Source organism: Diabrotica undecimpunctata, chromosome 10, assembly GCF_040954645.1.
Source record: "Diabrotica undecimpunctata isolate CICGRU chromosome 10, icDiaUnde3, whole genome shotgun sequence".
Taxonomy (NCBI): Eukaryota; Metazoa; Arthropoda; class Insecta; order Coleoptera; family Chrysomelidae; genus Diabrotica; species Diabrotica undecimpunctata.
Window position 1 is genome coordinate 46,087,729 of NC_092812.1, and position 18,642 is coordinate 46,106,370.

At 31.3% G+C, this 18,642-nt stretch overlaps 1 protein-coding gene across 10 annotated transcripts in view; it reads left to right on the plus strand.

The window, feature by feature from the left end:
• The window catches only part of LOC140452463 (latrophilin Cirl-like), a 931,875-nt gene that overhangs the window by 606,421 nt on the left and 306,812 nt on the right, over positions 1-18,642 (plus strand). For 5 of the 10 annotated variants that reach the window (XR_011952194.1, XM_072546731.1, XM_072546741.1 and 2 more), the window contains exon 2: positions 13,354-13,383. The exons of the other annotated variants lie outside the window; for them this stretch is intronic. Coding sequence is in view for 4 of the 5 variants with exons in the window: in XM_072546731.1 (XP_072402832.1) it covers positions 13,354-13,383 (30 nt within the window). In the remaining variant the exon portion in view is untranslated. The remainder of the gene's footprint in view (positions 1-13,353; positions 13,384-18,642) is intronic. 10 annotated transcript variants of the gene reach the window in all.

Sequence of the window (18,642 nt, forward strand, 5' to 3'; positions counted from 1 at the left end):
TTATAAAACTGCTGAAATAAATTAATTTTAATATGTAAATTATTTTAAAGAGTTAGATTTTTTTTCAAAAACCAAAAGTTTATATATATATATATATATATATATATATATATATATATATATATATATATATATATATATATATATATTCTAAGGTCGCCGAAACAAGTTCTCGAAAATTGTATAGTGTAACTAACTCCAGAGGAGTGGTTTAATATTCAAACTTTTTTATTTGAGCTGTCGGGTTTTTAGCATTTAAAAATTGTACTAAGACGATCAAATTTCGGCGAAAGCTTTAAATGAAGCCACAATTTTACTTTAAAGTAAGTTTATGTTAAAGTTTTGACTTGGCCTTCGGAAATCAATTTTGAAAATACAAAATATTAGTAAAAATATTATTAATGTTTTGTATTAATGAGAAATACTTCGTATTTAAGAGGAAATACACATTTTAAAGTAAAATTGTGGCTTATTTTAAAGTCAGATTGTGGCTTATTCCCACAAGAGATGCCACAAGAAAAACGCTTCAGAAAAATGGTATCGTGGATTAAGTCACTTTGTAGATATCCTTTTGTAGGCGTGGTTAGGTTTCTCAAAGTATATTTGTAATTATTTAGTATTACCTGATCATTCATGGAAGCATATAGCGAATTAAGATTAGAATGGGCGAAAAATTACGTCTCTTAACTAAAAATAAGATTGAATGGCATTTTCCAAATAATATCTTTGAAATCATATTCTTGTTTATCTATTTTATAAGTAGTGGTGTGGATATTCTATAAAAATTAATTCCAACGCTACTGCTTGAATTAAAAATAATTCCAAACAGTTAGAAATTCTAAACCAAACAATATTCTTAGCGAATTAAATGTTCAAACAGACCACCACCTTGTGTCAAACAGAAACCAAATTTATTATACAACGTCTTTCTCATTTGGTGAGATTTTTGGCTAAGTTCGATAATCTTTTTTTTGTCTAAGTTGCTCCCAGTTGGTAGCTCGCTCCAAGAGTAATTAGATCAGAAACAATCGGTTTTATCGTTTGGAGTAACACTATGATCGGCGTTCAGGCATAATGTGGAGGGAAGACTAGGGAGAAATAAGATTTTAATCTTTGTCTATTAAGTGGAAATATAATGTAGGCCATCTTTGTTAGATATCTCGCTAATTTTGTAATATCCACCATAAATTTTTTTCGTGCCTGTTGCAGAGGTTGCGGCGGTTGACAGTGGGAAAATTTGGTACCTCAATAGCATTGTAAGCCATGCTCTTTCCAGATAGCGATTATAATATTTTAATAGTGGACTAAAAATGGCAATCGTATTATTATATTTTCGTAGACTAAAAATAACGGTACCTCTCAAATGTCCTGGCACTTCTTAAACAGTCTAATTTTCTATCAACGTCAAATGTCAACTGGTAATTCTTCTTTCCCGTAATTCTTCTTTTCCTAGTGCCTAAACTACTTAACATAAAGGACCGTGTGATATGTCATTTGCCGGATTTAGCGAATAGATTAAAACGATATAGAAAAATTAAACATTGCGGCATTATCAAAAGGGCATTATATCGTAAATCCGGTGTTACTTCCTGACCGTGAATTTTTAAATAGAAACTTTTTTAATACCTGGGTTTGACGGTCGTTATAAATAATTAATTTACCATAACACTTAATTGTTGCTAAAACGTTTCGGCTAGTCGCCATTTTTAACAAGCACTTTAATTATATAAACGTTACATAATACACTTTATATTTATGTTTGCATTTTTTGAGAGTTTACGATGGAATGCGAAAGTGGTATCTGACCCTAAAGACATATGGCATGTACTTTAAAATACGAATGGATCAGGGTCTTATCTGTTTTAATGCACCATTGGCAGATATTTAAGATACGACCCTGAACCACTCGTATTTTGAAATACCTGCCATATGTATTTAATGTCAGATACCTCTTTTGCATTACATCGTAAACTCTCAAAAAGGGCAGACATAAATATAAAGTGTAATATGTAATGTCTTATTGAAAGTGGCAAATAGTCGAAACGTTTTATTTATAGACACTGACACAGAAGAGATGCAAACACGAAGTCAAAATGGCAAAAAATGTCAAAATGGTAATATAAATATTGAATAGAATTGGAATTAAATATGGAGTCACAAGTCATAAAAAATAAGTAGGTACTTTTTTCATTTAATAACTATTAGTTTCGTTTAATACTATACCTTGTATTTGCGACTTCAAATCTCCTTCCATTCCTGTTCAGTACACTTTATACAACACCACATAGAACGTCAGGAGTAGATTATAAACCCTTTACCACAAATAATTTCACACATATTGATTAAGTTGATTTTAAAGTTATGTCAATGTTTTAGTCAAAACTTAGTTGTAACGTTGAACTTGTTTGAAATTCCAGATAGTTACGGAAAAGATATTACAACAAACTTTGAACGGTGTTGAAAGTTCACTGAATGTTGCCAAGAAATACATGAACCTTCCTGTAATATTTAAGAAAATTAGAAGGTTTTAGTCGGAATGGCACTATTTGGGGCAATTAATTTCTCAATGAATAACCTCACTAGATTTGTAGTTTTACAAATTAAACGGAATAATCAAGAAGTTTAAAGATATCTTGTTTAACAAATTACAGGATGTACTAGACTTACAAGTATGCACATTTTAGTGCAAAATGTAAAATATTTCCAAAGTTTTAAGCTATTATTGGTCTTTCAATACAGTATATTTCGCTCTTCTCGACGTAGTTACAATACTATAGAGACTGATTTTATATTTTGTTCTATCTTGTCTTTTGTAGCAAATATTCCGTAACATAATGGTAGTATATAGTCTGCCAAATAACCAGGAGATGGCGCGACAAAAAAAACGAAAAACTTTCATTAAAAACCTAGTAGAAATATTTATATTACAAACATGTATTTCTGATGGCATTAATAGTATATTAATAATTATACGATAATAAATTTAAAATGGTTGTCATGATTTAATCTTCATGCTTGAAATTGCACCGAGATACAAGCAACTGTAATATTAAACTATTATATAATTATTTATTTATCGCTCAAAGCCTAAATAATTTATAAAAGTGTCGACTAGTTTGCCAAATAGATCATAGATGGCGAAACCAAAGTGAATATTATATTTTTAATAAAAAATTCCAATAAAATGATCACTTCCAAGTATTTTAAACTATCGATTTGTGGAAATAAACGCCACATTTTGAAAAGGGTTAGTCAACCTCAACCTTTGATGAAATTCGAATTTACGGAAGTTGCTACTGCTTCAAGTAATGTAGAATTTTCTTAGAAATAGTTTGGACGTGTTACTGAAATGAACCTTTAATAAAGTTTTGAAGCATGTCAATTTAAAAAAGATCGATTTTTAGAGATAAACAGTGAAGCATCGAGAAATTTTTAACCAGAGGTATCAAAATTTTCTTAGTATACTGACTGCTATATTATTTATCGCTATAAAGTGAACTAGTTAGTTTAGGTATTAATTCATGTCTACTTATTTTATACGAGATAGATTAAAAATCTTCTTCTTTCAGTACCCTGTCCGATTATCGAACGTTGGCGATCATATTAGCAATAATAACTTTATTTTCGGCGGCTCTAAATAAATTAGCGGTGGTCGCTTGATACCATTCTCGGAGATTTCGAAGCCAGGATGTTCTTCTTCGGCCTGGGCCTCTCCTTCCGGCGATCTTACCCTGTATTATGAGGTGTAGAAGGTTATACCTCTCTGGATGTCCTATTACATTACCGAAATATTGTAACTTTCGAATTTTTATCGTTTTGTTATTTCTGTGCTCCTTTTCATTCGATGTAAAACTATTTCATTTCTGATTCGATCAACCCAACTTATCCGTAATACTCGTCGATAAATCCACATCTCAAAGGCCTCCAATTTTTTCATTAATGTCTGTAAGGGTTCAGCTCTCCATACCATACAACAATGTGAAGAATATGTAGCAGCGTATTAATCTGATTTTAAGGTTTGACGTAATATCTCTATTAATTAGAATTTTCTTTAATTTATAGAAGGCGGCTCTGGCTTTTTCAATGCGTATTCTTATTTCTTTATTTATATCTCAGTTATCGTTAACGTTTGCACCCAAATAGGTAATATTGTGGACTCTTTCTAACTCTATTCCATACACTCTGATGTTCGTTGGTTGTAACTCCGTTTTGCTGACAACCATAAGTTTTGTCTTAGAAGTATTAAGTTTTAGCCCATATTTATCACATGCTTCGGTTACCCTGTTTATAAGTCGTTGCAGGTCTTCTTCATTGGAGGCAATAAGTACCGTGTCGTCTGCATATCTGAGATTGTTGACATTAATTCCGTTGATTTTAATGCCTGTATCTTCAACTAAGGCTTCTTTGAAAATAAATTCGGAGTAGATATTAAAAAGTGGAGGCGATAGAATACACCCTTGCCTCACTCCACGTCGTATTTCCACTGCTTCCGTCGTGTTGTGTCCAATTCGTATGTTTGCACATTGATGCCAATACAAATTTTTGATAATACGGAGGTCTCGGTCGTCAATTCCCACCTGTTGCAAGACACCTATAAGTTTGTCATGGTTTACTCGGTCAAAGGCCTTTTCTAAGTCGATAAAACACATTTATACCGATTGTTTGATATCTCTACATCTTTGATCCATGACCTGCAAACTGAAGAGTGCTTCTCTGGTTCCAAGGTTGTTTCTGAAACCAAATTGTGTTTCACTTAGTTGTACTTCTATTTTGTTGTAAATTCTCGAGTGCAGTATTCTTAGGAAAATTTTCAGTACATGACTCATCAGACTGATAGTGCGATGATCGCTACACAGTTTGGCATTTATTTTTTTCGGTATCATTACAAATGTTGACAGTAACCAGTCTGTTGGTATATGTCCTGTTTCGTATATTTTATTGAAGAGGCTTAGAAGAGAATGTTTACCCTTATCGTCGAGTAGTTTGATTATTTCGCTTGGAATTTCATCTGGACCGGTTGCTTTCCTATTCTTCGATAGCTTTATAGCTCTTTCCATTTCATGGAGTGTTATGTTTGGACCAGTCGATATATTTTCGATTTGAATTTCTGTAGCTATCTTTAATCTTTCGAAGATTAAAGATAGCTACTTGGAACTGTAGAGGATTAGGGTAAAAAAACAATAAATAAACGACGAACTACAACATCGTTAGATGGACAGTTGTCATAACTGAAACAAATGAGAAACTTCTAGAAACTAGAAATTTGGACAATTACACAATGATTATACATTAAAGTAGGGGAAAGGAGGATAAATTGGCAAACATAAAACTTAAAATAAAATTTTGATATGAAGCCTTTTTGTAGGGCGTAATTTTGGTCTGCTCTAGGTAATGAGGGAGCCCAAATGCTACTACTTTATCGCTTAGATATTTTTCGTCTCCTTTATTGGGCGTTTTTGGTGTCTCCAAATCTCTTGAGATAACTGTTGTGGTTGATGGTTGCTCTATATTCAATCTCTTTAGAAGTTATTTTTCTGGTTGTAAAATTGTATTTGCTATATTAATTTCTAATGTTGGTGTAGCAATATCTCTCTGTCTTTCTCCCTGGGGTGGTAGCAGCTGCTAAATCATCATCCGAAAATATCTGAGAATTAAATGTTTCTATTCCCGTGGCTTTAAATTCACTAATAATAATAGCATTTGATACAATGGCCACTTTTAAATAAGCTTGACCAAATTGTGAAGCAATATTATATAAAGTACTAACTCGTCCAAGGCTGCTATCATGACTCCCAGAGTAACTACCATGTCAATTTTTGCCACAGCAAAAGAGAAATGGTCTCATTTGGTGAAGAAAAAAGTGCGTTTGTTTCTATCAGTATAACACAAGTGTAGATAAGTCTGCTATTAAAATTAAAAAGTGTAAATATTGTAAAATTGGTTTACAAAAGTACTGTGATTTTAAGCTTATAAACATTTAAAATAACTCAGACGCATCAACATACAGGAAGTTATTTTTTTTTATTCGAAATATTGGCATTTTTACACGAAATAAAAAAAAATACAACGTCCGACAATCCTTACAATCCCAGTTAGCCCTTTTATTTCTCGGTTTCACTATTTCAAAAACTGAATTCATAAATTCAAATTTATAAAAGTCACAATATCTCCGTTTCTAGATTTAATTAATTAATTTGTGAATTGTTTATTTTACCAAGTAATTTATTTAACCAATTAAAAATAAATATTTATTTTGCAAAATTTTACTTTTCTCTTATCATGATTAGTAAAAAACTAGTATTATTTTTGGATTATATTTATAAAAATTTTTATTTATTTTCATAAAATTTATAAGAAAAATACATTTTACAAAAAAAAATAATTTTTTATTTTAAAATGAAATCTACACTTGTTAATTTTTCTTGAATTATGCTTACTATTTTTACGATTACACTTTTTGACTGAAAAACATTACAAATGTATTTTAAACAAATTAGTTATTATAAACTTTCTATAATTTTAAATAGAAATATTAAAATTAAGTATGTAAGATGTAAAAGGTTAATTAAAGATACAGATTAATTCCATAACGTTTAATTTTAAATTATACAAAATTTATAACACTTAATTTTTGTAAAATATGTTTGTAATGTTTTTGAGAAAAAGTAATGGTAAAAATAAAAAGCATAATTCAATCAAAATTAACACGTATATATTTAATTTTCAAATAATAAATTATTTTTTTGTAAAATTTATTGTTAAAAGATATCATTTATAACTATAATACAAAAATATTTAACTTGATTATCATTTCATAACCCTTTCTACTAATAATAATAAAAGAAGAGTAAAATTTTGCAAAATAAATATTTATTTTGATTCTTTAAACAAATTACTCGGTTAAATAAACAATTCACAGATTAACTAAATGCATTTTTATGATCTATACTACGAGGTACCCCAAATTAAAAAAAGCATCAATTTTCGTTTATTAGAACCGGAGATAATAAGACTTTTATAAATTTGAATTTATGAATTCAGTTTTTGAAATAGTAAAATTGCTTCGCTTTTAAACGTTTTATCTTTGACGCATCATGGACGGCTTATTTCTAAAGGAATCGTTCTTAAATTTTTTTGTCTAAACTTGACCTTTTAATCTTTTAAATGGGCTTTTTAAATTCCTTTTTACTTATAAACAAAGAATCGGTAAATTTTTGAAAACAAGGGCTAACTCTGGTTTTAAGGGTCTTAGGACCAGATGTTTTTTTTTAATTCCTGTTAAAACGCGAACATGGCGAATAAAAAAAATGAACTTCTTACATGTTATTGTGTCTGAGTTATTTTAATTGTTTATAAGTATTTAAACCTATTTTACAGTATTGAGTTAAACTTTTTAATCGTAAAATGATTTAATTTGATAAAATAAGTCTTTTCTTCAATACGGTGCGTTTAGAATTTATGTAGACACACTAGCTTACGTATAATAACCTTGTAGATAAACGCTTTTTGGGATAAACAATTTCAAGTTTGCAATAACTATTAAGTGAAACTGCTTGGCATTAAAGCTGAATATTTGTTCAGCTTTAATGTCCAGTATGGACTACCTAAACTCTGACGTCACAATGGGCGGAGTTTTTGAAAACTTTTCAAAACATTTCTAATTTATGTGTATTTGTCTCATAAGAAGTTGGAAATATTGCTTTTTTTTAATTGTTTGAAGAAAAAATAAGGACAATTGGTTATGAACATTCATTCTGTGCTATTGGTATATTATTTGTTGATCGTGAATTTGTGAGTTAAGAATATCAAAGTATTAAGATATTTACTATGAATGTTCATGTTTCAAGGTTATGCTACGGTGTAATTAAAATATTAATTATTTTTTACTGTATTTCAAAGTACTTTGTTGTTGTTTTTTTCGGGGTTATTTCAAAATTAATCAAATCATTGTATTTATTTACGAAGTTAAAAAATAGTTTAATTAATGTTTTATTCTTTTTAATTCTAATCATTTTTTTAAACACTCATAGCAATTTGATCGAAAGGTTTCCACAGAATGTTATAATACAACTTAAACTACGGGAAAAGGAATCTCTTTAGTATTTAACAGGATAAAATCACTGGCAACGAAAAAATATTAAAACAACAACCTACCTTGAAATACAGTAAAAAAATCTACAGTAAATATCTGAATACTTTTATATTCTTACCTCACAAATTCACGAACAACAAATAATACCAATCGCATAGAATGAAAGTTCGTAACCAAAAGTTCTTATTTATTCTTCAAAAAATGAAAAAAAAAAAAAACAATATTTCCAACTTCTTTTGGGACAAATACACACAAATTAGAAATGTTCGAAAAGGTTTTTAAAAGCCCTGCCCATTGTGACGTCAGACTTAGGTAGTCCATTGAGACAAATTTTTTTTGGTGGGCGTTACTCTTAGCAGTGCAAAAATCTGCAAAAATTTTGTTAATTGCTTTAATTAAACACTTCATTTACAAACTTTATATTTTACGACTGTCGCGTTGAAGGCAGCACATAAATAATAAATAACCTGTAGATTGATATTATTAAAATAACCTGTATGGTGAATAGTGACTGAAAGGGTTAAATTTGCTCCTCATTCGTCCTCTGTACACACGCATTTGAAAACCTGGAAAGATTGCTCGCTAGAAAGGGACTTTTATCTTATTCCGACGCAGTCGGTGAAAACGTTCATATGAATCGAGGTAAGATATAACTAATAGTACAATTAATTATTGAACCAATGTAAAAAAATTCAAATTGCCTGGTATTTTATAGCAACGTAAAAGCTTTGGTAATGTCTTTTTTACTATCTTGTAATATAATAAAACAGTCGAAATAAGTCAATTCCATTTTCTATCATCAAATTATGAACGTATTTGATTACAATATGACAGAGCACTATAATTTGTCTTCAAATTAACGGTCTTTGCTATCCCTGATCTGAAAACAAACATCCATTGAAGAACAAGGCAGTTCTCGTCGCCCTATGTCTGTCGATGTCATTGATGTCGTCTTTCCACTTTGTAAGATCGGATATCAAAAGCTGTGGGGTATTTTGTGTAACTATAATAAAATGTAAACAAACGTACGATCCACAATCATAAATAAACAGAAGAATTTTTATCCCTCAGATTGGTTAACAATAAATAAACATGCATGGCCAGAGCCGGTTTAGATTTTGACACAAGAATTGATGTTAGGAGAGATAATAAGTAATTTACTTTTGTTCTTATTGTTGCATCCCCCGTAGAACATAAAGATTAAAAAAATCTTATGAGGAAGTAAATAAAGTTTAAGATTAGTTTTTAATGCTGCAACATATAAATTCATTGTTTTCTTTTAAGAAAGAAAACTAGTAATCTAGTAATTTTTAGTAAATCTAAGCATATTTTTATACTTTGTTCTATTCCAAAGCAGGAATTTTCAGCCATCCAATATTTGTTTTTACAAAATGCCTCTGGACAATTAGAAATTAAAATTTTTATATTTTGATAATAAAATGCCCATTGTAAAGAGAATATGTTCGAAAATACATGACAAAAATCCTTTGCAAATTCAGTTTTTAACCTGCGTAATTTTATCTCTATTGTGATTCTATTCTATTCCGTTCCGTTCTTTTATTGTTATTATCTCCAATATTTTTCAATTTTAGCGTTGCAGCCACGTAAGGCCATTAAAACCTCATAATGTAATTTTATCTTCGATTTCATAATATTTATTTTTTTCATACTCCTTGCGTTACAATCGCAGATTTTAATGTAAAAGTTGGTAGGATGGGTGCTTAGAGACAAATAACCGGTAGAAAGAGCAAATACAGAGACAGCAATCTAAATGGCAGAATATTGATTGAATTTGATTTTGAAAAGAATATGCGTAATATGAGCACATATTTTGATAATAAGGAGGTTCATAAAGGTATTTTGGATATCACCAGATGGTCGAACAATTATTCAGATAGACCATATATTAATTAAAGCGAAGCATATGAAGGCCGTTAAAGACAGCAGAAGTTATAGAGGAGCGAATGCAAATTCAGACCACTTCCTGGTAAAAGTAAAAATGGGACAAATGATGCGCACATTTACTACGAGGAATAAACAGCAGGTGAAGCGGTATCGTGGTATACTTTTGCAGAACGAAGAAATTAGAAAAAAATCCAAGAACAAGTAGTTGAGAAACTATTTGGACAGGAAGTAGCACAAGACATAGACAGTAGTTAGGAACGACTCACAGAAACGATTTAACAAGCAGCCAAGTTAGCACTACTAAAATCCTCTCAAAGAAGACAAAAAGATTGGTATGATAATGATTGTAAGACAGCGATTGAGGAGAGGAATAGAGCCAGAATCAATAGCATAAGAAAGAAAAAATTGAACAATAGAGATATATGATGAAAAGAGAAGGGAGGCAAAGAAAATATGCAGAACAAAGACAAAGTTGTATCTGGAACAAAAATTAAATAATATTGAAGAAGATTTTGTAAATAAAAATCTCACCGAAATATTATAAAGATAAGGACGGACATTTAGTAGTAGGAATAGATGAGAAACTGGGTAGATGGACCAGATATTTTAAAAGTGTATTAAACACCAATGAAGAAGAATATCTTCAAATACAGCAGCCACTATAAGAAACAATAAACTGAAATAACAATTATGAAATACCAATAAAAGGAGAAATAATAGACATAATAAAGAGTTTAAAAAAATAATAAAGCACAAAAAAATGCCATCATAGCAGGGTTCTCAAAGGAAGGTTGGCAAAGCCTACAGGAAGAAATCACAGAATTGATATGTAATGTATGGACCAAAGAGAAAATACCGAAACAGTGGAGAAATATCCTGCTGTGACCAATACACAAAAAAGGAAAGATTAAGGAATATAAAAGCTACAGGGGTATAGCATTAAAGACACAACGTATAAAATTCTAGCTGTATCTATCAGAAATAGAATAAATGCCAACATTGAAGAAAACCTAAAATATCAAACTGGTTTTAGAGCAAACAGATCAGTAATAGACCAATTTTTACAATTAAACAGATCCTGGCTAGTTCATATGAATTCAGTCTGTCACTAAACATTGATTTTCGACGAGTATATGACACAATACACAGACATAAATTGATCTACACATTAAAATATTTATTACTAATATTTTGAAAAGAATTTTAAGTGAAAGCAATATACACACTAAAGGCACAATCTACCACAGACATCAATACGTAGCAAACGCGGATGGCCTTGCCCTAATAACAAGAAGACCAACAGAATTAAGAGAAATTTTTAAAAGATCCAAGAAAATAGCCAGGGAGTATTCGCTGGAAGTAAATGAAGAGAAAACAAAGTATATGAAGACGAGGGGAAATAATGAACATTTAGGACAGTTTTGGAAAGTATCTGCCCAGGCAAGGGATATAACTTTAAGCTAGTTGGACAGTTCAATTATTTGGGAGTAACGTTAACAAATAGAAATTAAGAGACTCAAGAAATCGAAAAAGAATGGCTAACGGTAGTAAAAAGGCTGAGATAAAAAAAAAATATATCCAGATGAGCAAAAAGAATGAATATATACAACGGTTACCCGACCAACGGTGCTTTATGCTTTGATGGAGTTACTCCACACTTTGCTCTACCTTTGCGACAATTTTGAAACGAAACTTTTTCCGCTCGTTGGATAGGTAGAAGAGGGCAGATGATGGATTAGCCACCTAGGTCACCGGATTTAACACCCCTAGACTTCTATTAAAAAAAACTTTATGCTACTCAACCAGAATCTCTGGATGATTTACGACAATGAATAGAGGATGAATGTCGACAATTCAATGCAGACTTATTAAGCAATGTCAGAAAAGAATTTTAAAACAGATTGTACTATTGTATGGAACTGAGTGGCAGTTCTTTTGAACAATTGTTGTAAAAATTTTTTGTAGTGAAATATTCATTCTAAATGTTTGTAATAAAATTGTTCAAAAAATAATTTTTTTTATCCAGTTTTCTTGCTTTTGTATTTATTTTTCTCATAAACTAATCATTTTAAGCATCATGTGTTATACATTTTGAAGACATGAGTATTATGGGAATACATGCTTGGTGGAGGGAGGAGATGGATAGGGAGGGACGACTGGAGAGAAATTCTTGAGGAGGCTAGGACCCACGCAGTGTTGTAAAGCCAGAATGATGATGATGACATTTTTAAAATCAGTACAAAAAGAAGAATCCAAATATTAAATAAAAAAGGTGGAAGTAATTAAAAAATATTAAGGGATGATAAGTACGGGGGGTGAGAGGGTGAATTTTCCAGCAAGCTTAAATATGACATAATGTCTCACCCTTCAAATATTAATTGACGTGTTTTTTTTTTATATTTATTTATTTATTGACAGTCCTTTTTCTTCAAGGTGAAAGATTGGAAATCTGGGAAAAAAATTTGGGAAGCATTTATCCAGGGAAAAACTAAGGAAATTCTAGATACGAAGAAATAAGGAGAAGTTCAAGAGTCCATTTAAAAAATCAACCGTTACACAGCTAGCCAAAGCAACGAGAATAAGATGACTAGTGCGTCTAGAAATGTTAAGCAATAAGAATTTGTTTACTCATTACCGAAAGAAATGATAAAAAACAAAAATGCAAAAATTACACATGAAAGACTAAGGAAATAAATAAAACTTATTTATTGCTTAAACGTTTTGGCTATTCGCCATTTTCAATAAGCACTTTATTTGTATAAACATTACATATTTCGCAGTATATTTATATCTGCACTTGTTGATAGTTTGCGATGGATCCTAAAAATATATTAGAAACTCTAGATCACTAATTACGACTCCATATTGAAAACTTCTTAAAATATATTTTTTATTTCTCATTAAATAATTCCATACTAGCCGGACCTGGACACCGGTGACAAAAAGATCCTCTAGTTAAGGGACTAACCACATAAAGAAATATTTGAAGGTCAATATTGGTCTAGGTTCATCCCGTTTCCTATTTTTACTGATAGAATTTATTAGTATTGGTTAAAAATTATTATATCACATTCGAAATTATTTTGATATTATATTATTGGAGCTATACTCTGTTTGACAATTATTTCGATAGCATAGCTTTTCTGACACAAATGATAATCTCCAAGTTAATGTCATAAACCACTGACGAAGAATCTCAAAATTTTATTGTCAAATGTTGCAGTAATTTTAATATGGCCTAAATGTGAAAGGCCTAGAGGGTAATATGGCCTAGATGAAAATTTCTGTTATAAAATAATATTATGATTCGAAAAATAGTTAACCTATTGTTCTAATCCTGTTTTTTTCTTTTTCAGGTAAGCAACTTGAGCAACGGATGCACTTTGGTAATGTTATTAATTTAGTTGAATGAAAAAAGTGTACAATATCATTAAATATTTTTAACAACACATACCAAATACCATTATAGATTTTAAACTGCCATCAACTTGTTAATATAAAATATTTAGCCGATTATTGCGACAAAGAAAATTTTAGATTTTAAAGGTATATGAGTCTCTGCATAATGGCTATGTAGGTAATAGATGAATATAAAAGACCATCTGGTTAGGCAGAACATGTCTGTGAAGACGATTAATGTTAATATGACCCAAGATCGACACTCATGGAGCAATGTTGTTAGGGACTTTTTAAAAAGCCTATCCTACATAGCGATAAAGGCAAAGAGAATGATGATGAAGAATGGCTCTGGTCCAATAAAATGAGTATTGCTTCCAAGCAAGGCTATCAGAAATCTCATAACCAGCAATTCTTTTATATCCTGGCACACATGTTGCTTGAGATTGTTTGCGGTTCCAGGTTGATAGGGATTAAGAGTTATACACTTCAGAGCCTTCAGTGCAGCTTGGCTATCTGGGGCAGTAAATATTTTGGCCAAATATATAATATTTGGCTAAATATAATTTTTCGTGACTATTGCCAGTCTATTGTTAGGACCGGTAGCCACTATTTCTACCGCCTACTGTGTTTTTTTACCGGTGTAAAACGTAAGGACATCTGATAATTTAAGTGTGTAAGATTAAACATCTCGCTACATCTAAGGCTGCAGTGGGCACATACTCATTGCACTCGTGATTTCCACACAAGTGAGTATTTGCGCTTTTTGCAACTTTGTTTTTAGGCATCTTATATTTATCAAAATATAAGATACCTATTAATTTTCTAAAAGTTTGTAATTGTTTGTATCTGAAAAGGAAGTTTTCGCTAAGGTACTCTCGATAAATTGAATATTTACTTATAGCATAATGATGTTATTCGTTTTTGGTGTATTTTTGGCTGTTTTTTGCCGAAAAAAAGTGTTTTTAATAACATAGAATAATTTACAATGAGGCGAGGTCAAATAGAGCAAGCTGTTACTTTGCGTAATGACAGGTGTTCCATTCGATATATCGAAGAAATGGTCTTCCGCGAAGTACAATATACGATGTTTTACAAATAATTCGAGAAACTGGTTCATACTCAAGGAGCCCTGGTGAAAGAAAACAAACTTGGAATTCTCTCATGTTCATGAAGATTGTAATATGGAAGATTCTATAAATGGTCTCTTTACAGTCGAGTCTCGTTTTACGAGATATTCACCTTATGGTCGCCAAAGAATGTAGAGTTAGCCCGAAGAACTCTATCCCAATGTTGTTATGGAAGATGGAAAGAATAGATGCAAGAATTATTCAAAGATACGGTAAGAGGACCGATTGAAACAGACAACCACTACGGCCCAAAAATAACAAACGAAGAAGTAACCATGACCATTAAGCGAACTAAAGATAGGAAATCACCAGAACCTGATTAAGTTTATGGTGCAATTTTAAAGCTATTATATACCCACCAAATCACAGTCTTACGAAGCTATTCAGCAACATATATGAGACTGGTAACTGACTAAAAGACTGACTACTATAAATATTCATTCCACTTTCCAAAAAATCTGACGCTAGGAAATGTGAAGGATCTACATTAGTAAAAGTGTATTTTTATGTATGAGAGAGTAATAAAACAATTAATTATGTATGCAAATCCCTAAACTGTTGATACGGGTGACTCAATGAAAAACAGATATTTGTCAACAAGTTTACAGAAGTATATAGGAAAACAATTTTAAATTGAGTATGACCACCAGGTATAAAGGTTGGAGCAGAATAGAATACAATAGTTGTGAGGGTTACTAATCCCTAAATAAGGTTGCCAGTGTCGGAGTGATGGAGGTTAACAGGTACTAATGAATTTGCAAGAAATGTAAGATGTTTATTTTATTGGTTATATATAACCAATAAAAGTTTAATAAGTACCTACCTATTTGCAAAATAAAGTTTAATTCTTTAGATAAAATAAAACGTTTTATTTTATCTATTAGCAAAATAAAGTTTAATTCTTTGCCTATTTGCAAAATAAAGTTTAATTCTTTAGATAAAATAAAACGTTTTATTTTATCTGAAATGAGTGCATTCCACGAAGTAAGGGTTTCAACAATGAAACATTTAATTCTTTAATTCCAGGAATCTACGACAGTAATTGACTAGATAATTACCTTCTAAACTTATTCCACAGAAAATGTGATAGTGGGTTTTTCCATTTTGTATATAGGAAGGTCCAAGTGGCGTATTCAAAATTCTTAACAGTTCACTAAAAGTAGGTACTTCAGTTGCAAGGTGCAGTTTATTGTGTATACTAGTGTTATGGAAAATTTGGAAGTGCCGTGTAAACGCCGAAAAATTGGTCCTCTAACAGTTAATGAAAAAACATTAATATTTAATTGTTTTAAATCATATACAGACAAACGTTTATGTGAAAGTGTTGATGAGACCGTTGAGTTAGTTAGCAGTACACTTGGTGTTGGGAAATCTACGATTTACAGAGTTATTAAAGAAGAGAAATGTGGTAGTTTTCAAATGCCACATAATGCTCCAGGGAAACCAAAATTTCAAATAGAATATCATTTTAAAGAAGGACTTCGACGGAAAGTGCATGAATTCTTCTTTAGACAAGAATTTCCAACATTGGATAAAGTTCTTGTCTCAGTTCGAGATGATAAGGATTACCCAGAAATGAGTCGAAGTACGTTATGGAAACTTTTAAAAGAAATAGGCTTCCACTGGAAAAAGAATCCCAGAAAGTCTATTTTATTAGAAAGAAGCGATATTGTCATATGGAGAAGACATTTTCTAAGAACCATAAAGGAAATGAGAAACCAAAAAAGAAAAATATTTTATCTTGATGAAACATGGATCAACGAGGGTCATACACCAAATAAATTTTGGCAGGATGAAACTGTTACAAGTCAAAGGTACGCTTTTGTAAATAACTTATCTACTGGTTTAAACCCACCATCAGGAAAGGGACGCAGGCTGATAATAGTACACATTGGCAGTTCAGACGGTTTTGTTGAAGGTGGTTTATTAACTTTTGAATCAACTCGTACCGGTGACTACCATGAAGACATGAACGCTGATGTCTTTCAAGAATGGTTCGAACAAATGATAGATCTTCTTCCTAAGAACTGTGTAATAGTAATGGATAATGCAAGTTATCACTCCAGACTTATAGAAGGACTGCCCACAACCAAGTGGTTAAAAAAAGACTTGCAGAATTGGCTGAGTTCAAAAAATATTACGTACCATCCCGGATCTATAAGAAAGGAACTTTATTCGTTGTGTGCCCTTCATAAAGAAAAATTTAAAAAATACGAAATTGATGAAATTGCCAAAAATCGTGGAATGACAGTACTTAGATCCCCACCATATCATTGTGAATTAAACCCGATTGAACTGGTATGGGCACAGATAAAGAGTGAAGTTTCAAGAAAAAATACCACTTTTAAAATTCATGATGTTAAACAGTTGTTTTTGGAGGCCGTAAATAATGTAAAACCTGAAAACTGGGAAAAGGCAGTAAATCACACTATTAAAGAAGAGGAAAAAATGTGGAAGCTGGACAATATTACTGATAAAATGATCGAGCCAGTTATTATAAATCTTGGTTCTGAAAGTTCATCTTCTGAATCTGATTTGGATTTGTAACAAGTAGCTGTAAGTTTTATATTATTTTTATTCATCTATTTAACATACCTTAGACGGTTTTAAAAACTCTTTTTCTCTTTTGTAATTTTTAAAAATTAAAAAAAATGTGAATTTTTTAAAACCCTTTTTAATGTAGGCCAGTCAGTTCTAATATAGTGTGTGATAAAAGAGGTCACTTTTGTTTACATACACATAACACTTTATAACACTGAAATAATTCATTTATTTTTTACAATTATTCAAAGTAATTTTTCAATTAATCTTGAGCACGCCCATGGAGTGGTCGGAGCTACCAGTTAAAATTATGCTAATTACTCTCTCGTTCATAAAAATAAACTATAGTTTCATGAGCCATGCACTTAAAGTACTCCTTACTATCATTCGCTTGCACATATACACCAAATTTGAAGAACATCTAAATAAAGTTCAATTTGGATTCTGAGCAGGACTCAGAACGAGAGAAGCAGTTTTCAGTTTGCAAGTTCTAATAAACAGAGCCAGGAATATCAACTGCGAATGATGTATGCGTCTTTCATTAATATCGAGTAGGCATTTGACAAAGTACAATATAGAAAACTAATTGATATCCTAAAAGCATCAGGACTTGATGGGAAGGATATCAGACTACGATTAATCTTAAACTTACATCTCCAATAAAAAGAAACAGTGGGATTCGAAAATTAACTGTCCGAGATTTTCACAGTCGGAAAAGGAGTTCGACAGGGTTGCATAATGTCACCAGCAAAATTTAACATACACTCTGAAAATACCTTTAAAGAAGCCCTGGACGAATCAGAAGCTGGTATTGCAGTAAATGGCCAACTTATAAACAATATTAGATCTGCAGATGATACCGTACTGTTGGAAGAGTGCGCAGATTCCAAAGGATGATAGATAATGGTTTAGAAACATCTTACAAATACGGCCTAAACCTAAATTGTAAGAAGACAAAAATATGATCATTAGTAAGAACACCAACATAAACGCGCAAATTACAATAAATGATACACCGTTAGAAAGAGTGGAGAAAATTATGTCATCTGGGATGCAATATTAAGGATACGTAGGATCATAGCTACGAAATACAAACTTATATTGAAAAAGCTACAAGCTCTTTTAACGGTGGTAGGAATATTCTCTGCAATCTTTAAGTATCAATATACGCATAAGAATTTTTAGATGTTATATGTTTAGTGTCCTCCTCTACGGAGTAGAAAGCTGGAGTTTTAGCCATAAAACGGTTAGAGGCATCTGAAGTGTCGTGCTACCGATGCATGTTAAAGGCCTCATATATACGCCACACTACTAACATAACTATGTTCCAGAGGCGAAGAAAGGACAAAAACATTATTAACACCTTAAAAAACAGAAAATTGGTTTACTTCGGCCATATTATGCATAATAACAAATACCGACTTCTACAGTTAGGTCTACAAGGCAAGATTGAGGGAAAAAAAATTCTGGACGTAGACGTATATCCTGGCTGGCCAATCTTGGGAAATGAATTGGTCTAATGTCAACTGATCTATTTCGAGCTGCTGTAAATAGAAGATACAGTCTGTCCCAAACCCT